The 23127-nt window shown below is 42.9% G+C and overlaps 1 protein-coding gene across 1 annotated transcript in view; it reads left to right on the top strand.

The window, feature by feature from the left end:
- The window catches only part of syt7a (synaptotagmin VIIa), a gene marked incomplete at both ends in the record, with an annotated part of 62037 nt that extends 40600 nt beyond the window's left edge, over window positions 1-21437 (top strand). The window contains 8 exons of the mRNA XM_079223252.1: window positions 1172-1579; window positions 5610-5753; window positions 14851-14947; window positions 16813-17080; window positions 17452-17621; window positions 17933-18047; window positions 18677-18876; window positions 21333-21437. Of these exons, the coding sequence (XP_079079378.1) occupies window positions 1172-1579; window positions 5610-5753; window positions 14851-14947; window positions 16813-17080; window positions 17452-17621; window positions 17933-18047; window positions 18677-18876; window positions 21333-21437 (1507 nt within the window). The remainder of the gene's footprint in view (window positions 1-1171; window positions 1580-5609; window positions 5754-14850; window positions 14948-16812; window positions 17081-17451; window positions 17622-17932; window positions 18048-18676; window positions 18877-21332) is intronic.
- Window positions 21438-23127: the final 1690 nt, after the last annotated feature.

Genomic DNA, 23127 nt, shown 5'->3' with positions numbered 1-23127 from the left:
CGTGACCTAATTCTGGTAGTCTGGGTTACACAGTGATCTGAGAGAGAGTAAGATATATTTGGTGATGAGAGAAAAATATAAAAAGGATTGAACAGGATACTGTAGAGCCCACAAAACACAGGAGTTATCTTTCAGTAAGTGTTGGCATCTAAATAACATGTCAGTATTAACATTAGTAAGACATGAGCTAATTACACATCATTAATGAAGGGGAGGAGTGGAAAACGAGAGGCTGACAGAGGGAGGGAGGCATACTGTACGACTTGGTTGGCTGTTGGGATGTCTCTAGAGGTGCAGCATATATTTAAAAGCCGAAAAAGACTTAGAGTCAGGAAGAGAGGCTATCAGATATGGAAAAAGTTGACTGACGAGTAGAGGACATGGGGATCTCTCATCAGACCAAAACACCCTCATCAAGAAGGCCTGGAACCTGCAAAACTACGACACACGCGCCTCGACGCAGTCACGTAGCACAGAGTCGCGCCACGCCCGTGCGGACAGTGCACATCCGACCACTGCCCACGAGAAACACACCCTCACGCAAACAGCACGCTCAAACCGCACAGACCCGCAAGGTGCACACACAGCTGAGGCAGACGCACAAGGCGAGCTCCCCGCCTGCACGCTGCTGCCCGGAGCAGCGCTATGAGCAGTACACTGCTCACAGCGATCACTCAGGCTGCACCTTCTACTGCTATTTCTGCTACTGCTGTTACTGCTGTTGCCTCACGTTGCTCTCTTTCTCTCTCCTCCTCCTCCTGTCTCCTCCTCCTAACGCTCCTCCCTCTGCCTCCTTCTTCACTTTGTCATCAAACATCGCTCTTCTTCCTGCCTCCTCCTCCTCCCCCTCTCGATCATCAACTTCCTGTTTGGATGAACTTTCCTGTGTCTATCCTGGCGTCAACCTGACTTTGTCCGCTGTGTCTCCCTTCTGCCCTGTGCCACCGTGTCTCATCTATGATGATTCTTTCCCTCTCTTCTACGTCTCATCTCCTGACCTCACCACTCCTGACCAACTCACCTCCTGTTGCCACGGCTCCTCTCCTACATCTCCCTCTCCTTCTTCCTCTTCCGCGCCCTCTGATTCCATCCTACCTGCTCATCATCCTATCCTATGCCGACCGTGGCCTTCTTCGCGCTCTCTTTCCTCCTTGCTCCTCTGCCCTCCCAGCTTTGGGGATCCAGTCTTATCGTACACGTCCACTTTGGAGCACATCCCCACCCGGCCTCGGACACTGCTGCGCCAGCAGAGTCTTCAGCAGCCTCTCATCCAACCGCCAGGCCCTGGTCTCGGCCAACCCCCCACCACATCCCAAAGTTTGGGACAATTACACAGTGCACCTGGACAGCCTGGGGGAGGCGTGGGTGCTGGGAGAGGAGAGGGAGGTGGCGGCAGCGGTGAGGGTGGGGGTGCAGGTACACGAGGCGGTCCCAGGGGTGTACGGGGCAGCCCCTCAGGAGCAGGGGCCTCTCGCAATAGGGGAGGTGGAGCAGCTGGGCGCCCTCACGCCAATCCTGGCAGCTGGGATTACACGATGGACCAGATGCGAAGTCGTGGCCTGGACGTCAAGTCTTTCCTGTGAGTTTCTTCAAGTCTTCCTTCATGTCTCAATGGAGTCTTTGTAGTGTTATCTGCTTCAGGCCTCTGTCTTTATCTGTGTCTTACAGTACATGCTATGTTATGTTAAGCAGTTGTTTTAAGCATTTGTTTAAGGTAATGCTCTGCAACATTTAATGTCTTAGAATCAAATTATTATTATTCATAATGTATCTATGTTTAAGTACAAACTTATCGGATTTACCTTTCACCTTTGTGATCTGTGCCTCTTCTTTCGGCTGTATTTCAGTTTGCATCTGATATCCAGGGAAGGATATTACTTATGTCTTTCAAAAATGTGTACCGTGTGATTGTGTGCATACATGCATAAATGTGTATTGTGTGTGTGTTATTGTGGGTCACGGCGATACAGGATTGTGTGTTTGGAGCATGTGCAGGATTTTCTTACAAAAAGTTGTCATTGCTTTCACTGTAACACTGCCACACATATATTCTATATAGCTAGAAAAGGCAATTTAGTCCATATTGTTTGTTAATGTCGGATGATGAAGTTAATCGCAGATGAGGAGGCCAGAGGATGGCTTATATGAAAACTCCATTATAAATGTAAATAAGCTGTTGTCTTTCAGCTCTAGGCCCTATGGTTGTGTAAGAGATGGATCAACATGACATCTAATTAAGACGTAAAAGATAGATAATAACAATGATACATTATGGTTATTAGATTGTAATCTTAGAGGGGGAGTACATGGTAACTTGATATGATTTATGACCATTTCAAATCTCAGCTGAAACTGATTGTTTAATTCATTAATAACTTATGAATAATAGTTTTGTCCATATAAAGTGATCAGTTAAAATGAATTAAAAAGCTTCTCATTGAGAAATCTGTTAAAAAAATAAGCATTTTTACTAATTTTAGAATGAAATACCATCATGTTCATAAAAAAATGATAAGGAAGTGACATATTGTGAGCTTTTTCAAACCAGTTCTGTGAAAAATGGTTCAATGTTTACTCTGTTCGCTCTGCTAAACAGTAACATCTGTTTGGATGGCATTTAGCCTTCCGGCTGCAATTGTTTTTGCAGGACAGAGCTGGTGGTGCTAGTTCATAATATTCATGAGATGATGTCATAAAAAGTCACATTTTATATTCATGCCACCCGACTCAATTACATGGTGTTGTTTCTGAGCTGTCTCTTGAAATGACTGTTAAATATCCTGCTTAGGAGACACACCAGTAGGACTAATCCATATTTCATGAGTATGTCCAACTAAAATGGCCCCTCTTTTTCTTGTACCACTGTAACTTCGACGCTAATGGTGGTTGTGCAGTTAGCCTGCTGACATGTGTGTCAGCATGTGTGCATCCACGTGTCACTGTGCATCGGTAAAAGAACAAGATTCAAGCAGCTGCGTGTAGATTTGTGTTAACCCTGAAGCATTGATCTTATGTCACCAGCGCCATTACTTCTCCAACATATTGTTACTTCAGGCCAGAAGTGGAGGGAGGGCAGCAGAGGAGGGAGAGAGGGGGTGATGTAGGTATGACAAAGGACACATCCAGGGTGAAACATGTGTTTCATGTCTCTGCATTGAATCCATTTTACAGTAGCTTCTCACCATTAGTTTTTAAAAATTGTATTTGTGTAAAAGCTAGCAACAACAATTAACAATGTAGCAAATGCGACACAATCAAGGTCAATGACAATATCGCCCATAATAGTCAACTAAACTAGTCAACTCATCATTGTAAATGTGAGAGTGATGTCATATTTTGTGACGTATTTCCTTCTTTGCAACAGCGACACCTCATATGATTGATTACAGAGCGGTCTAGTCATAGACATAACCCACTGTTCAAGCCAGTTCATTTCAAATTTGGCCAGATTCCCTATCTGGGTGAATCATTGTGCAATGAATGTGTTGATGCTCTTGACACAGACCTCTAGCCTTTGGAGCTATTTGACCAAATGGATTTCTTGGGTGAACGGTCTCTCTGCTTTTTGCCTTAAAATCAATAATTTATCCAGCGTCATTAATGTCTGCTCCCTCTCTCGCTTCCTTAATGTTCGGTGCATTAATTTAAGTGTTTTACCAATATTGTTGAGTGTAAATGCTCATTCTTGACAGCTGATGGGAGAAAAGAGATCCAATGTCCATTAACCAATAACTTATACTTATAGTACCAATAAAAGCACCAAACCATTGGATATTTTATTGAGGGCGCTCCGATCAGGATTATTAGCTTCCACCAGGGATCACAGGGTCTATTTAAAGCTTTGTATTCATGGTGTTGCTGTATTTATTTATTTAACTGTTCATACAAAACAATGTCTAGTTACATAGTATTAGAAGTTGTCTCGCATTTTGTGTCATCTGATTTATAGAGACCACTGATCAAACCATTCAGAACTATTTGTATATGTAGAAATATTATTAACTAGTTTTGTGAAAACTAGTCAGCAAGTGAGCAGAGAAGTTGAAACACTTAGTTAAAATAAATGAATAGTCAGTAAGCTAAAAGTAATGAATAAAAGGTTTAAATATTTTGATAATAGTAATTGATAAATGGATGAAATAGTTGGCTAAAAGTAATTGATAAAAGAATATTGTTGGAAATGTAATGGCTAAAAGGTCTGATTGTTAGCTGTAGGTAAATGCTAAAAGGTTACAGTTCGCTGAAAGTAATGGATAAACAGTTGAAATAACTAAAGGAGATTAATAGACAAGTTATAGTTAGATAAAGAATGGAAATTGTTAGTTAAAAGTGATACATAAAAGGTCAAAAAGAAAAGAAAAGTGATGACTAAAAATTCAGATTAGCTAAAAGTAATGGATACACATAGATAATATACATACAATAACTTTCAATGGAAACATTTATGACGCGTGGTGTCGGTGAAGGGGTACTTAAGTTAAGCTGAAAGCGGTTGTGGGTTTCTTGTGGGTGTCCGACATAAAAGGCTGGGAACCACTGCTGTAGACGTACAACAGGGAAATGATTAAACAAGGCTTTATGGCGCTGCAAGAAAAGCTTTTGACAGCATGTAAGAAAGATGAAATTGTGAAGTTTAGGTTGATATCTTCCCACAGCTTGGCAGCACTGTATTTTCTTAGCGGAGGTATTGTAACGCAGTCAGAGGCTTAAGCTATAGAACCGTGGGTGTGGGTGACAGGAAGTAGGGAATGAGGCAAAGAATTAAAAGCCGAGGATAGCGATGAGAGGGAAAGGGGATTTGGAGAGCAAGCGTGGCATAATAGGGAAGATGAAATGAGAAGAGAGCAACACGGCGAGTGAGAGAGCAGTGACCCAGAAAACGGTGACATACACCAAGCACCTCAAGATACTGTGTCACTCAAATAGAAACAATTAGTCCAGATCTTCTTAATGAGGCTTAATTAAATCTTAACTCTGGAGAAAGACGACAGGCATGTTCGATGGGAAAGGTGAGTCTGGAGGGAAAGCAGAAGGCAGGCTACATAACTAAATAAATTACTGTGAGTGTGGGTGGTGTGTGTGTGTGTGTGTGTGTGTGTGTGTGTGTGTGTGTGTGTGTGTGTGTGCGCACATACAGACCTGTACATACCGTTTACATGTGTGGAAGCCGATGTGCAAGCTGCTGAATATCACATCCATTAACAATCATTAACTAATCACCAACAGCTCCCTTCATTTATTTGTTGTCTGTACGATGTGAACACAGCCTGCACCTGTTGTCAGCACCACTTCATTAAAATCATTACGTAATTATTAATTTGGCATTTCAGTAGCAACGTTCTTTTAAATATCCTTCCCTGGACAAAGTGCTTACTGCTGGGGTGTTGTATTTTCCTCTGTTTAATGTCATAAGGTCTCCTAATGTTCCGCCGCCTCTCTGCTTTCTGTCTTTACTGGCACTTAAAATATGACCTCTCTTTTCTTCTCTCTCCCTGCACCACACCTCCTTTACGTCCGATTTCCCTATCCTTTGTATCTGTTCTCTTTTCTGGCCTCTCGTTCTTTCTCTGTTTCTATCTCTTTATCGTATTTATTTTATGGGGAGCCAGTGAGGGGAAGCTGGTGGTCCTGGCTCTGGCCATTGGTGTGGCCGAGCAAGATGACTTTGCCAATATCCCTGACCTGCAGGAAACAGCGCAGGCAACACCACCATCCAATCAGGAGCCGCCTCCTGAGAAGAGGTACCAGATAATGTATGAGAGTGCTTGTTGAGTGTGAGAGAATGATGGGATGCAAATGAAAGTATGTGAAGGATATGATATCAAAGAAAAAGAAGAGATGAGTTCAGAATCTCGGTAGGGGAGAGTAGTTTTGTTTTGTAGTGTTTTCGGTGAGTCACTGCACTTAAGTGCATTGTGCCATAGACCTGCACCTGAAATAGCACCAGAGCTCAACTCTGTTACATAAATAAATATGAGAGCTGACTATGAAACCAAATGTAGAAAAAATGCTTGAAATGCTGATATGAGAAAAGAGATTTGGATGTTAGCTGAAAAGCAGCAATGAGTCCATAAATCAAGGCAGTGAGATCCTCACTGGTCCTTTTTCTGCTTTTAGGGATAAAAGCAACGTTTTCTCTTGCCAGTGGTCTTTTTTTCCTGACCGTGATCATTATCTCCCCCATCCCAACGACATTCTCCTCCACCATTTCATCTCTATTCGTTTGTCTTTTCACTCCTGCCTTACAGAGACCTCCCATTGGTGACTGTTGTATTTCCGATGTATTTTCATGCTTTTTTTAATCCTTTCTACTCCCTTTTTTGCTTTTTTTCCCCTCCTGCTCATTAGCTTCCTTCAATCACCCTCTGCTGCTCTGAGAGCCCCATATCTGTAGCTCCACCGAGGGCCCAGAGAGCCTCCTCATTATTCCACAACATGTTAGTCACTTACATAAACATGATGCTAAAAATAAACCGTTTCCTTGCCAGCTACCTTACACACTAGAAGCCAAAACTATTTCCACTCATCTTTAAGGATGCACCACTCTCACTAGCATCTCCCTATCTCCCAAAATAATTAGTTTAGCATTCTGTTTAGGAATTGATCCAATTTTTTGTGGAACAATGTAAGACTAACAAATGAGTACAGTAGCTGTGTCATGTGAATCAAACAGCTGAAACACCACTGTGCTTGTGTTGTTCCCTTTTCGGCCAGGGATGGTGGTTTTGATTATTTGCACCAGCGTGTAACACCATAATGTCAGAGTGGAATCCTGCGTTGGGTCCAGCCCGCGGATGCGAAACACTCGATTTCCTCAGCAGTCCAATTAGGTCGTTTTAACCTCACTTTGATTCTGTGACAAATTGGAGACAATTTGGAGATACATAATATGACACACACCTTAAAACAAAATGACAGGGGAGGTTGAACAAATTCAGATTTACTCGTCACACCAATTATTCCTCATTCACAAGTGTTTCATCAATTTGACACATGATTTTAAACTAGGGCTCTATTACAATACAGATGGTAACTGTTTTTCCTATCTAGACTGCACAGCTGCAATATGAAGCTGCACATGTGGGCCGTGCAACTGGAGACAGCTGTCGGGTCTCCTGCGTCTTTAGCATGACAGCAATTGTCTTCCCGGAACTAATAAGCACCTTTTATTTATTATAAAAAGTTAGCCTTTTATGCTCCACTACAGCGACAACCAGTGAGAGATATTCGCCTCTTGGTTTGTCTGCTTCATTTTAGTCTCTTGCCCTGGAGCGTCCTGTGGCCTTTTCCCTGTCAACACAGCGCTGCATGGAGTTACAAGCAAACATGAAAATATTCTTACAGTGACAATGTGGCTTTTGTGAACATCGGAAACATCTCCATTGTTCAGGATTAGTGTGAAACCCATCGAGCCACAGAGGAGTACAATTTTCTGTTTAATTTTCTGTGCACATCACGTCTGGCTTTCCCAGCTTTTGCGTTCACCCGGAAACCTGGTTGTGAAATCCAGCAATAGACAAAACAGCCAGCAGGAACCGCGGGACGTTCAGTCCAGCTCGTGAGTCTCCACGATTTAACGGTGATGGACTGCTTTGTGGTGTTTTCTAGATTAACCTGAGGTTCATTTAATTTATTTCAGTCCAAACAGAATGACTGGTAGCTCACAGTCTGGGAACAATAGAGAACTAGGAAGTAAAAAAGATATGAATATAATGAAAGCTTCAAATGTCTCGGCCCTTTATGAAGCTTCTGCGTAGCCCTCTCCTGAGCTGTAAAATAATTCCTCTTGAGCCACTCATTGTTTTATTTGTTTCATGATTGATTACAAATTCAAATGTATAATAAATGATCTAGCCACTTTAATTGGATTCTAAATTTAGAGGCTCGAATAAATGTTATATGCCTACACTATATTAGAAATGCAAGGTGTAAGCTTGCTGGGAGTGTATTATTCCCTGTGGTGTTAGTGCTGACTTCACTGATGTCTGACCGTGATTTAATCAATCACGCTCGTGGCATATTGCTCGTTCTAAACGGGGCTCTCAAGCCGGAGACAAAGTTGCACTTTCATTCGTCTCCCGCTCTCCACGGCCCTTGTGAGGCCATATCATCGAGTCTGTGCATTTACATAAAACATGTCCTTCGTGTGCCCATCACTCATCGCCATACCTGCATCACTCCATTCAACTAAATGGAAATCATCTGAACATGTGACTGGCAAATTATTTCACTCAACCATAAAGCCTCTGACGTTAATGTGAATAGTTTATGTGACTCTCAAATGTAAGCATCATCAATGCAACATAAAAGGGAAATCTCTCCACTGTTGATGAAGATGAAAGAGCTGCTCTGCACCACTGATATGCGGTGCCCTACATTAGTAGAACAACAACCAGTGGAGGAAATAACTATTTAACAGCTATAGGTAATATTTGATGTACAGATTCCGATTTGACATAATAACACATGGATTACTTTATACAATATAATGCTTTAGTTTAAAGATTAAACTTGTTTTATTGTGTGGCCCCTTGAGACCTGACCCGTAGATTAATAACCACTGGGCTAAAGTAAAAAACACTAGAAAGAAGTTAAAACTAGCCATTCATTGAGCAGCTACAAAAGTATGCAACAGTCAAATGCCTCTAACACATTATCATCTAATATTGTCATAAGAGATAATTCAGCAAAATGATTCAATACTTAATGTTAATCACAATACCGATGTACTTTAACTTGAGTTGGAGTTTGAATGCAGGACCTTTACTTATAATGGAGTAGTTTTACATCATTGTATTATTACTTTAATGCAAGTAAAATATCTGAGTGCTTCTTCCAGGAAACAAGAACACTCCTGGTCTTGCACTACAATCAGCCAAATGATCTTGTTAATGGAAACATTATATAGTACTTAAGGCACAAATAACAATAGAGGGGCCGTTTGTTTAGCCTTCATTGTTGCTCGACCATCGTCAAAAGCGAGCCAAAGGAACACACTGTTCTCCCCACCGGCCATGAGAAGGTGTTGTAGTGCGTAATATTCATCACTCCGTCACTGACCTTGTGTGCGATTGCTGGATGAAAGTGTTCTGCATAGCCATTTGTTTATTAAGTGATGCAGGAGCTGACTGACCGCTTGAACTGTATCATGGTGACCGAGACTTTATAACCAAGGTAACACAGTTTCAGGGGAGAGAGAGGGAGTAATGGTTGCGTAAGGAAATAGCAGAGGACGTTGGCTGAATTACAACGATTGTCTGTTGCTTAGATTCTGCGCCACACATGCTGAGATGTTTATATCCGAGGCATCCATAGGCTGTGGATCTTAGAAAGCTTAATTAGGGGGTTCAAGTGGCTCGGTGATGCCTCATTGGTCTTCACTCAAACAATTCTGCTGCGATTCAACGAACCTGGTGTACGCTGTAGCTTCTCCTCCAGTGTTGCTATAAAGAGAAGCCACAATCCCTGAGAGCTTTGAATCTAGATCTCTTTCTGAGCAGCCAGTGAAAGGCCCAATGAGGATGGAGGGTTAGGACAGGAGAGGCGGGATGCATCCTTATGCCACATTAACATTCAATCCTCTTGCCTGTGGTCTTTCAATTATTCATCCATTCATGTTACATAATTTTGCGTAAGCCAGTGGAGTTTTTTTTTCTTGTTTCAGAATAGATTTTGCAGATATGGATAAATATAGATGGATATTCTCTGCCTCAAAGACGTGATGCACTCAGGGATGCACTTTTAGTGGCTGTTAATTGCCGAGTGGGCTCTATAATAATGCTTTATAATTTATGGTTTCAGTAGATTCCTTAACTCGACATGAAAAGCAAAGACAAGCGGCGTATTCCGGGTTATGAACTTTAACCTAATTTAATACAAATGCGTGTTGATGTAACGTCATGATTGTTTGTTTGTGCTCTAACTGCATTAGTCTGACGACGAGGAGTTTATTCTTCATTGTGGTGGAGGATGTGTGCAGGTTAATGTAGTGGTAGGTCATTCTGAGGTCACATGCATGTGCAGGATAACATTTTAAGGCGGGCCTTGCTGTTACAATGCATCTAGATAATATAATCTGTTTGTACATAAACATGTACATTGATTATGCTATGCTCTGCTAGTCTGCTCCTCCCGTGACAGGGGCTGTACAGGCCTGGCTAATCAGCCAAGTCTTCAGGGCTCTGCTTAAGACTGTCCCTGAGGCTTTGGCTCCCTGTGGCCACCATGCTTATCCAAACAACACAGGGGGAGTGTTGAGATGCATTCACTTACGTGCAAATAGCGGGGGAAAGGAGTCACTCAGAGACTTAGGTTAGTGCAGTCGCATATCCATCATCCATCCATCCATATGTCAGGGGAGGACGAGGGAATATTTCCAGGGCGCAAATCCATCTTCTCTGTGAGAGAGTGTTTTCTTGTACTCTGCACATCCATGCATTATGCGGGGCTGAAGGCACTCTCGCCAGCAGGTACATGCTGGTACACATGCTCATCTCATCTCATACATACAGATCAGATGGATGGATGGCTATTTGGAGCATTAACCGAGGACTTTTGTGTCCTGCCTCAGAACAGGTGGCACATCTGCAGCAGCCTCCAACTCAGAGGCAATCTTTGAATCTAATCAGGATGCAAAACATTTTGTAGACTCTTGAGACTTTTAAAAAAAACGTTTAGATGATTTCATGTCGCTGATATTCCCCAGAATGAGAGGTTAGTTGTTTTAATTAAGTTCGGAGACATCGTGAATGCTAAATTGCAGAGAGTGTTGGGAGGCCATAAAGGGATGTGGGGCACAACTGTTATAGATAGAGTAGACCCTAAGCTTGTCTTTGGATTCAAAAGTAATCATGTGTAAATGTATCAGTCAAAAGGGCGATTGCCAGAACCCAAAGTTTAAGAGGAGCACATCTAATACACAGCCTCTAATAAAAATGGAAATAGACATAAAACAGTGCTTTAACAGATCAATGTTTGGCACCCGCTGAATTGTCTTGTGGTTTCAAATTTCCATTTGAAGAAGCAGAGACACAGAAGGCAAGCATTTAGCACCTCCCATGTTGCTTCTTCCTGAAATGGGATTTCAGTAAGCGATGCTATTTTAGACTCATTTCCAGTTCCAACATGCAGGAAGTAATTAGGTAACAGTGAACGCATCCATATTTACATGTCGCAGGAAAATCTTTGGTCGTAGCCTGAGAAGTGAAGCAGCAGGAATGACTGACTCCAGTGTGAATGTACATGTGTTGTGGATGATGAGTTATGTAAGCAGCGCCACGCTTCACTGCTGTGGTTTTGACTATGTATGATCCTGGAAAGTATGATGTGGCCTCTGAAGAATGAAAGATCTAGTGGGCGACTGTGAAATTGAGCATAGGCTTTGAAAATACATCACTTCATGGTCTCAGGCGAGCGTGTTTGTTTGACTGTGACATGTTTGCAGAAGGGTGAAAAAAAAAAAAAGAGGGCTGGGTTGGGCTTTCTTTCTCGCGTCTCTCTCCAGCCGAGAAGTGGAGTCTTTGCCCCCCTCCCCTTCTCTTCGAGCTGCTGGCCCTCGGTCAGGTAACAAAACAGGATAGTATCACAGGACGGTGAAACCCAAAGTGGCCCCGCCTGCCTCCATGTGTCTGTCCATGTGTGTGTCTGCCAGGTTCTCACCCGTACCTGTCATATATCCTATACCTTATCCTGTGTGTTCTCAGTGTGTTTGCCTGTTTGCTGCACCCCTCTAAACACACCCTTCCCCTGCGTCCACTCCCAACAACCTCTTGTCACGCACACCCCAAACCCTCAAATGTATGGTCTCTGTTTCTAGAGTCGTTGCTATGCCAACAGCCCAATTTCTGTGGGAGAATCTGATCTAAAGTTGAGTCCAGTCTGCCTCCCACTGGATACTGGAGACAACTGCAGGCTCTAAGTCGTCAAATTGCCATATCAACCCCCAAGGGGTGGGACAGAAAAAGCATTGGCACCAAAATGTAGCAGTTGTAGTGTTACCATCTGCCACAATTAATAGTGCTTTTTTAATTTTTTTTATTAAATAAACTGAAACCAATCATCATGTTCAATTCATGATATACTGTTGGATCTGGAGGATGTATATTATTTCCTGCAACAAATCCGCAGCTCCAGTTGCTTTGTTTAAACAGCCTGGAGGCATGTGGAGTGGAGGTCCACCTCAGGTGCTGCAGAGCTGGGCTGGTAGAAAGGCCATTCCCCTGGATGCTCTCGCTATTACCTAAAAATGCACTGAACCCCTGAATGAAGCATGAAGGAGAATGAATAATTGAAGACGTTCACTCCCCCATCGATAGTTGGGAGGTGGAGGAGGAGGGAGGTGCCTTGCTTTACTTCAAACCTGAAGTCTCTCTCCATGCTTTAGAGCTCTTTAGAGCTGATCCTCAGATCTTGGTTGAGCGTTTTTTACCCAGCCTTTTCCTAGCCCCTCAAACTCATTGCCTGCAGTTTAGAGTTTGTGCAAAGATAAACAGTCTCCTGAAAATGCAATTACCTCCCTTGGCAACTAATACGACTAACACCAATTGATGAATATTCCCTTCCCTTCTCGAAATGGTTAACATCCCTCCTTCCCCCCCACCGTCTCGCTCTGGTTCCTTTGCTGGTTGAAGTGATTGTCTGTTTGCTCGTCTTGTTTGCTTGCTTTTTCTGTCTGTCTATTTGTCAGAATATTTCCCCCCGGTTCTGTCCTTGTCTTCAGCAAAAATGTACACATTATTACATTCAACATCAATTCTCATCCAAATTGACAGTTTAGAACGCCCAACAAAAAAGTACATTCTCTCAGTGAAACGCTCAAAAGAGATTGCTGGCCAGACAGACAGACTTTCTGTGGGCTCCTTGTTTCCTGCCTGTCCAAGGCATTGCCTTCACTCTCTGAGTGACAACTACTTGCATATATTGTATATGCACATGTAGCCAATGCCAGCTTGTGCTTTGGCCCTTGTGTCCCCAGTCCACAGTTTTAGAGTGTTGCTAAAAGGTTGAAAATCAGGTTAGATATAAAGTTAACCTCTATCATTTGTAGTTGTTTATACCAACGCCTTCTTTTGTGACACTCTAAATGTGCATTTCCTATGTTCTTACTATTTGTCCCTTTTTATGTTTTCAATGATATTATATTTTTGAATGGTATATACGCCTTATTTCTCTTTCATACTATATTTCATCTATCGTTTATTTTGAGCTCTCCTCGTAGAGCGATAGTTCTTGCTCTCCTTCTCCTGGTGATCAATTGTATTTATTGTCTTTTTCTTTTCTTCTGTGTGCTCTTTTTCTCCCTTTATCATGTCCGTCCCTTTGTCTCCTGTTAGAGATATTGTATGTGCATAGCTCTTTATTTTTGTCTCTTATTCTTTGATACTTATCAGACTGACCAAACTAAGCCTCTCTTGTGTTTCCAGGCTTTCCTTCCTTCCTTCATTCCCTATCTTTTCTTGCAGCTCTATTTCTCTCTCTAATGTGCTGGTGTTTGTAACAATCTCACTCTCTTTGGTTTTGGTTTTCGTAACCTCACTGTTCATGCTATTAATACTTTCTATCTCTTCTAATACAGATTGCTTTTCTATTTCTTACTTTCCTTGTTGAACCTTTTATCTTATCTCCAGTCTTTATGATTTCTGTTCAGTGTGTGTGTCTGCAAATTTTCGCATTTCTCTCTGAGTCTGCTCATTTCTTTTCTCTTTCTCTGTGTGTCTGTTCTTGTTTTTTCTTCTGTATTTACTGTTTGTTTATTGCCCAACAGTGTTTCAGTGTGCAGCCTCTCCATGTGCCTTGACCAGTCATCTATGGAGTGCTGTGTGTCCAATGTGTCACATGACATTGGCCAGGACTTTCACATTTAGCTCTCTCTTCTACTATCTTTTTTTTCATTCTTTCTTTGATCTCATAATATGTATTCTCTTTTCATTCTTCTTCTTTTGCCAATTTTTTTCTTTACACTTTGTGATTCTTCTTGTTTTCATGATGTATGAACATAGAGGTTTTTCTCCCAGAATGTTTGTCCCACTTTAACGTTATGTTCTCAACAATCCTCCTGCGAGGAAACTAAACTTAACATCTATTAACATTTGTACCTAAGTACCAGCTGTGCCATGGGAGATCTCTGTTCTCTCTTTTGTGCTTTTATTTATATTTTCTGTTGATTGATGCATACTCTTAATAACTTAAGAAATTTTAACACACACACACACACACACAAAACTGTTCCACATCTGTCCTGTTAAACGTCTGGTCCTCTTCATGTTGCTATACATGTCTGTCTATTGTATTTATAGTGACGTCATGTTGCTATACATGTCATTATACATGTGTGTCCCGTTAATGTCTGTAAAGTAAATAAGATTATTCATGAACACTTTGGGGATTTGGAGATAATCGATTGGTTTCTACCAATTTTAAATTGAGTGGTTCTGTTTTGTCTGAAAATGTGTTTGTTTACTTGGTGGAGGTAACTTTCTTGTTAGAGATATGGATGTTTGCCACACTGGACATATGTATAGTCATCTCAGATTCCAAGTTTCATCAAACACAACTCACCGCATCAAATGCCCTCAGTTCTAGCGCCCGCCGTTAATCTGTGGAATCTTTGGCAGATTTGATTTGGCTTCGCTCATGATAGCTAGAGAAAGCACAATCTACTTTGAAGTGACATCTATCCAAAGAAAACTTGGACTCAATTGGTCGTTTCAGAGAGACGGCCTTCAAGCGCCAAACAGGTGGAGGTTGGACTCCCTGTGTGCTCAGACATTCTCTCTTTCTGGAGACGAGTTAGCTTCTCAGCGCATGTCCTCGCCGCTTCCCCTCCGGGTCAACCTGTGTTTCTGCTTATAGGGGCAACAAGCCAGCTAACAGTCCCAAGGGCCAACCCCCTGATGGGGGCTCCTCCGTAACTGACCTGGCCAACTCCCTCACCGGAGACATGGTGATGGTAAGAACTGCTGTCCCACCACACACATCCACACCACCTATGCTGAGGAGTAGGTTATTCTATATTATTTAATTGCCAATACATCCCATTAAAAGTAAATAACTGAACATTATGACATCTGGGACATCAAGCACATTGTTTCCCACGGAACCAAGTGAGTAAAAAAGTTATTTCCTAAAACAGCTGCGAGTGAAACAGGAGTAAATAACAAATATGTTTTGGACTATTTTTGCCCGTTGATGATTATGCAATTTATTCTATTAATAATATATGTCATCGAGTGAAACGATGTGGCTCATTTATGTGTATTTAATATTTCTTAGACAATGGTGAACTATGGTACAGCGTTATACTAGATGAGGCTTAAGCTATATAGACAACCGTAAGATCAATTAATTATTATTTGACTACGAAATGTCTTACATTTTGTCGTCTTATTCACGTAGCGAAATGTAAAAGGACACAATAGACAGATTCAAAATGATTTGAAGCAAAAGAGGCCAAAATATTCAGATTTTTAGTCCTGAGTATGTGTCATCTTTTAGAAAGCTCTGTCCAAAATCACAGACAGTATTATACAGCTGTTTTCACTGGCTGAGTAGTATCCTTATGATGAGTAAACTGACCTTAACATGACAAGTCGACTAGCTCACAACCCCATCAACATCCTCGGTGATGAATCCAAATGCAAACTGTGAGCCAGGCCATATCCGCCAAAATCATTGGCCGGCATCATTAATGCTCTTGTGGCTGCATGGAAACAAATACCTCCAAACAGCTTAAAAAAATCCTTTTGGACATCTTTAAAGCAGAAGAGTGAAATAATAATATTGATGCCCATGGTTTGGGAATTAAATGGTCAATGATCACATATGCATGTATGTGGCTGTACTACATGAGGCATCTCTTGGTGAGCAGGTAGGACTCGAGTTGCAGAGTTATCCTCCAAGCTAGAGTGCCATAATATGAGAGGAAAAAAAACAGACAGTTCCTTCAGCGGCAATCAAGCGAAACAAGCCATCCAAGGTGACTCACACTGTTTCATAAATTAGACTTGGAATATTTCACACTTACTCTGCCTGTCAGTTATAAAACCCATATTGACAAAAGATGAGCAAGTGAGTCTTTTCCACTTTGAAATTTAAGCTCTAACCCAATGCATCATAATCAACAATTTCAGGTAATGCTCCGAGACAAAGTTTGTCCACAAACCAGACAACCTGGCTAGTCTTTTTCAAAGTATTAGTGAATACACTTGCCCAAAGTGGTCTTTATGAACTCCCTTAAAGTCCTCAAACGCTTCAAATCAGTGCTATTGTTGCAGAGAGAGAAAACGATAAGGGACAACAACAGAAGGTGGAGCCACGGGGAGAAAAGAAGTAAAGCCTAGCATTCAAGTGCAGAATGCTAACCTTGAGCTGTGCTTTAGTTCTCATCGTGCCCCTAATTCAATGCTCTGTCTCTCTCTCTCTGTCTGACTCTCTGTCCACTGCCTTCTATCAGATAGTGGCCTTTTAGTGCACAGCAGTGATAAAGCAGTCAGAGTGGCTGTGAAGGAGAATGGGTGGTCTAAAGCTCTTCTATCTTGAATCTGAGCACCTCCTGTCTCTTAAGAACATTAGAAAGGAAATTAAACTCTCTCAGTCTTCTTAATGTCAGACCTTTGAGCAGCTGCTTGAGTACGCCGTGATAGAAACGCAGCTCTAAAATCTCCTCCCATCACAGCTTCTCTCCGTCACGGTCTGTGTGTGTGTGCTTGTGTCAGTGAAAATGTGTGCCCTGGACTGAATGATACATGCGAGTGGCTGGTGCTGCTGCCGCTGCATGTATCTATATTTATTTGACTGCATTTGTGGCCCCCGCAGCTGTCCCCAGGTTCGGAGGATGATGACGGTGAAGGGCCCATCAGTGAGAAGCTGGGCCGTATCCAGTTCAGCATAGGCTACAGCTTCCAGAACACGACCCTCACCGTCAAACTTCTCAGGGGCCAGGAGCTCCCGGCCAAGGACTTCTCTGGCACCTCCGATCCCTTCGTCAAAATCTACCTGCTGCCCGACAAAAAGCACAAGCTGGAGACCAAGATCAAGAGGAAGAACCTCAACCCCAACTGGAACGAAACCTTCCTGTTTGAGGGTCTGTATTGTTCCACTCAGCTATAAATCAAAGAACTATTGCAGTTGTTCATGTTTTGATTACATATTTTGTATTTATATCTATCAAAGCCCTTAAAAACGTACTCTTATCCCGACAACATTTTTTTTGCATAACTAAATATGCCAGTAATTATGTATTAACAGTTGAACACTGAAAACTCTCACATGTTTTGTGACTCAGTCATTTGTGAGAGAGAGAGAGAGCTGGCTGTTCCTGCAGTTTTTGAAATGCACTTTGGCCTTTGCCAAAAGCCTCCCTGTTAGCGCGGTGCAGATTGCACTGCCCTCTGTACTGTCAAGAATATGTTTTTCCTTCTCTGTAACTTCCCTCTGATTCTGTCTCTGTTTTAGGCTTCCCTTACGAGAAGGTGAGAGAGCGCACTCTATACCTTCAGGTGTTGGACTACGACCGCTTCAGCAGGAATGACCCCATTGGAGAGGTGTCAATCCCCCTCAACAAGGTGGAACTGGGCCAGATAAAGACCTTCTGGAAGGAGCTCAAGCCCTGCAGTGATGGCGCTGTAAGATCAGGCCGAACGATGACGAATCAAGTGTTTTCATTCAGATGTTACAGGTTTATTAAAAGTGCAACGCCATTTGTTGAGTGCTCTCAGCATGTGAGCTTGATTGACGTAATTTCAGGGTGAGTAACGGGCTCAGCTAGGCCAGCCTGGTCACTGGACCATCTGTGTTGGGCACAAGGGGTTAGAGCAGTGATGTAAAATGATACAACGAGCTAGTGAGTAATCTGAAGTTTGATTTTCCTTGATGAAATCTGATATTAGACTGGGGGATTCTTACGTCGTTGTGTGTGTGTGTGTGTGTTCCTCAGGGGAGACGAGGAGACCTGCTGCTGTCGCTCTGCTACAATCCCTCAGCCAACACCGTCACTGTGAACATCATCAAAGCGCGAAATCTCAAAGCCATGGATATCGGGGGCACCTCAGGTTTGTTTGTCGAGCCGTTTTTCTTTCTAACCCTTTTCCGCTCGTCTGAAGCCCTTCTCCTGGCAATGGAAGCTCCATCTCCGTGTTCAAACATTTGCTGACTCGTCCAGCAGAAGACGGTTGCCGTTTAGCTCCTAAGCCGGGTCGCACTGTAGATAGCCGCGGCAGCATGCTGACATTACATCAAGCACCTCTCCCTCTCCTGAGTCCTGTCTTTCTGTATATCTATGAGGATCTGTAGCCTCCCAGCCAAATCTGTGTCAGCTCAGTCTGGTGCTAGTCTTTAAAGCATCACGTCTCAATGTGAATTGCTTTCTGTGGCTCATTTGTAACATTACTGCTTCCTGCAGTAGCTGGAGCGGTGTTTTGTGTCACAGAATATGATAATGCACCACAATTGGTAGTACAAATCCAAGGCCCTATTTCCATAAATACTTCCTCATTTGTATGTTTCCTAGCTCAGGGGATAAGTTGACCTTGAGCTCAAACTAGGTATCTGCTTCCCTGCTGCCTTTCCTGACTTTAACAATTAAGAGGGTAATTGCAAACCTAACTCTAAAATGCACCTTCCGTGAGCGTCTTCATCCTCGCTCTCATGTAAACTGCTGTTTTCTGCGGCCACGTTGCAGATCCATACGTGAAGGTGTGGCTGATGCATAAGGACAAGCGCGTAGAGAAGAAGAAGACGGTGACGATGAAGCGCTGTCTGAACCCGATTTTCAACGAGTCCTTCCCCTTCGATGTGGCCGCCCATGTGCTGAGGGAGACAACCATCATCATCACCGTCATGGACAAGGACAGGCTCAGCCGCAACGACGTTATCGGCAAGGTAACCCTTTGCAGTACCCTCTGTGTTATATAAGTCATGGAAGTGACGGCAAAGGTCTTATGTCTGAAAATGCAACTGAGTGAAGGGACTTTCAGCAGAGCTACCAACTCTCACGGTTTCGCCGTGTGACACACGCTTTTGCATGTTTCCACACGCACTCACGCCACACAACCAATTTCTCACGGCAAAAAAAAATTCTGATTTTGGGCCTAGGCGCGTTCGTTCCTTTTCAAACTCTCCGACGATAGATGGCGCTAAGGAGCGCATCTGTAAACCTATTCGCTGCATAGACATCCTATTTACCCCAAAGAGTCCCGAAGTTAGTAACAGAAGAAGATTTTCAAACAGACACAACCGCGGGAGAAGCTCAGGAGGAGCAGAGACTAAGGCAGACCTGGGCATCTTACGGCCCGCGGCTCTCTGAGTCTGTCCCGCGTGAGGTCAATCAAAAATGAAAAATAAATAAATAAGGTGCACGCCATGAATGCAATACAAACGGCACTGCTTTTACTTTGAAGGCGATTTATTTATGTGTGCGCGCACGCGCGCGCCTCCCAAGGAGCTTCGCGCTGCAGTCTCCGCCTCCAGATTGAAAATTAATCGCGCAAAGCCGCCGCGGATCTGACCTGCGGTCTGATCCACTATGGCAGAGCACTTTAAGTCAGTATCACTTCTGGATTTCTATTCTTCTCTCAAAGAGGAGAACTTTCCTCACATGAGGAAAGATGCTCAGAAGATGTTGGTTCTCTTTGGATCTACATACACATGAGAACAAACATTCTAGTGATGAAGTTCAACAGATCAGATCCTCTCTCTCTGACACCTGTCAGCTGTCCTTCATCTCCTCCTCATTCAACCAGACTTCATGCTCTTGTTCAAGCAACACAGACTGGACTTTTCTCACTGAGTAAGAACAACTGAACTGGAAAACATCAAAAGTGCTGATTGCTTTTGTTTAAAGTTAATAAATTGCTGGTCTTTAACATACATATTTAATGTACGGTTTACATTTTCATAGCCTTATTGTAACATGTATTCTTACCAGTAGCAGCTCAAAACAATATAATTTACAGTTTTTTAATAAAGTAGTAGCATTCATATTGAGTTAATTGAATTAAGTTCAGACTATTGGTTCGGCCCTCCACAACGGTCCAAATTTCTCATGTGGCCCCTTGGGAAAATTGCCCACCCCTGGACTAAGGTATGTTAATGACATGTGGTTCCCAAGCGCTCTTTGGTGACGTGGTTGATTACGTTGCTGTCGTCTGTCCATCATCGTATAAAGCCCGCCCTGACAATTTGATTGGTCCGAACAATTTTAGATTTTGGATAATTTCTCCCCAACGGAGCAGTGCCAGACCGAACTTCCAGACCTCAAATGTTGTGGGCGGGGCTAAGTTCGGCTGGTACCAGGCTACATCTTTAGCATACCACTAGCAAATCCACTAGAATGCATGAAATAACATCTACTTAAACCAAAATGTCCTGGGGGTGGACCAACAGCTATGTCTTTGCTTCACATAATGTAACCAATCTCCAGTAGGCCGCTCTTATCAATGACTTTGGGCCCCACAAACCACCAGAATGCAGGGTACAACATGGGTACAACGCCAAATTAATTCAAATTTCCTGATATTTGAGCCACCATCGTGTGTGGCTGCGTGCACGGCAACATTTTGGTCACCCCCGACAAAATCTCACTCCAAGGTTTTTTGAAAAGTTGGCAGCTCTGCTTTCAGACAGAAAGTTGTCGCCACTGAGGTTGGTCAACTTGCAGTGGCGGCTCGCCATGTGACCATGGTACAAACATGCATGCGCTTCAGAGTTTGATTATCTGGTCGGCCCTCAATACACACCATTTATTAATTAGCTAAACATAGTGTGTTAATCATGCCGTGGTGCGAACCATTTCCTCTACTTTAAAGCGTAGCTTGACATTTTAGGAAATACATATTTTAACAGTTGGAGTTAGATGAGAAGATTGACACCACTTTCATGTCTGGCAGTTAAACACGAGGCTCCAGCCAGCAGACGGTGAGCCTAGCTTAGCATGAAGGCTAAAAGCAGGAGGACAGCTAGCCTGGCTCTAGCAGTTGCCAAGCAACCAGCAGAGACTCCAGGGAGCGACAGCATGGTAGAAATAGGCTTCATTGATTAAGGCCTCAACAGCAAAATGTATTTTGAAATCCATAAGTGATGCAGCCCGTGAGAGAACTGAGACCACTTTTCTTCCTTCATGGCATTACCTTTCAACAGTGTCTCCGCTCCACACGTGTACCAGATGCCAAATATCGGCCAAACACGTGGCTTTTTCTGTAAAGATGCTGTCATGTCTGAATAAATAACACGTCTGAATGATAAAAAATAAAACAGCAAAGTTATGGAAGTATCTGAAAAGAGTGAGAGATTATTTAGTCTACGTGATTATTATCCCTTCTCTTCTTGCCCTCTCTCAGATCTACCTATCGTGGAAGAGTGGACCAGCGGAGGTAAAGCACTGGAAAGACATGCTCGCTCGGCCGCGCACTAACGTCGCCCAGTGGCACGCTCTCAAGGCCTGATCGCACCGCCCAGCTTCCCGTCTCCTGCTCCCCTCTCCTCCCTCCCCTCCTCCCACTCCCGTCCTTATGCACAAGACTGACTTGCTGCCAGGCTGCGAAACACGGGTACAATTAGCCATCTGCTCTATTAAAACCTTTAAACTCTTTTTTTTTAAAGATCTATATTTCTCTCCAACTCTTCTCACGTCTTCTCTTCCCTCTTCTTCATACAGCCGTGTCTTAGTTTTCTGTGTATCACCATTTTGCCAATGGTCCCCCTGTTTCTAACTGTCTGTTTGTGTGTCTGTCCTTATGCACTTTGCCTGCGGCGTGCCGATGTTCAGTTTCTTTGTCAACCTTTTGGTTGTGAACTACACTGCAGCCCCCCGACCCATTTAAGGTGCCAGTCCCGTGGGATCACAGAGAATTAAGTAACGATCTATTCTCATATAATCCTATTGTATGACTATTCCAGGTACTCAATACTATACAGTATGTACAATATGTACATATATATGTCATATATTAGGTAAATAGATTGGCAGAACTCCCCCATACACATGCCGAATATACGGTATCTCATCCAAAGCCTGTCTGCCATTTCCCATCTCTCCTGCCACTTCATTTGTCTCCTTGTCATCTGTCTCAAGTGTACAATATCCTATCCCCATTTCAGTCCTCCCTCCTTTTACTCAAAAGTGGGTTAATGTTCAGCTGAAGTTGTGGAAAGCAATCAATACTCGGTTTGTGATGAAACCAGCTGAACTCGAGATGGAATTGTTGATACTGCTGTCTCCTTTCTCCCTCCTCTTTTTTCCTCTCTATGCTCTCCTTTATATATTTTCCCCACCTTATTGTTCCCTCTTTCTCTTCCTCTGGCACAATATTAGTGTATCCAACCCTATCTGGACCCCCAACCCTTATCGTCTGTGTGCTGTGGGTGCTGTGCTGTAGCTCCAACAAAAATAGAGATTAAAAAGAAAAAAAACTTTCCGAAAGCGGGAACACAATACAATTGTGAAATGGATCGCTCCTGAATTTTCCAGACAAAGCCCTGACATGGAGAGAGAAAAAAGAAGATGAAAAAAAAAAAAATCCTCCCCCATGATACGATGATGTCATTTTTCACAGCATCACCAACTGAGGAAACCAATTTTAAATCTTCTTCCAATTTTAAGATGAAAACAGAATCAAAAAAGTTTGTGCACATGCATTCGGTGTGTGTGTGCACACTTCTGTCTCTTTATTGATGCTATGAATTCTTCGTGCTGCCCTGTGCTGTTGTCTCGTGCTGATGGGAGTCAATTTCCGCCCATTTCGACTGTATGGTGTGCTGCGCTAATATGTGCCTGGTTATGTATGTGTGCGTGTGTGTGTTCACAGGAGCAACACAAGTCAGACTCGGCAGAAATCTTCTCTTTTCTCTTTCTCATCTTGCGCTCTTCTTGCTCTTCTTACTGCCATTGTTTCCCCCATCCTCCTTTACTGCCCTGCCTTCTGAACGAGGGCACAGGAAAGTTCTATCTGCACTTTTTGAAAATGTAATAACAATAATAATCATGATGACAGTTTTGATGATGATTACAGTACTGGTGAAAATTAAGGGAGGAGTATCTGAAAGGGTGAGCAGCAGTTGGGGAGAGGAGACGTCTGCACTGTGATTTCAGGGTTTGGAGATGAAGTGGAGGACACAGAGGATGGATGGAGGGCT

The sequence above is a fragment of the Taurulus bubalis genome, assembly GCF_910589615.1.
Source record: "Taurulus bubalis genome assembly, chromosome: 9".
Classification (NCBI taxonomy): Eukaryota; Metazoa; Chordata; class Actinopteri; order Perciformes; family Cottidae; genus Taurulus; species Taurulus bubalis.
The sequence above is the reverse complement of the archived record's forward strand: the minus strand, read 5'-3'. Positions and strand labels throughout refer to the sequence as shown.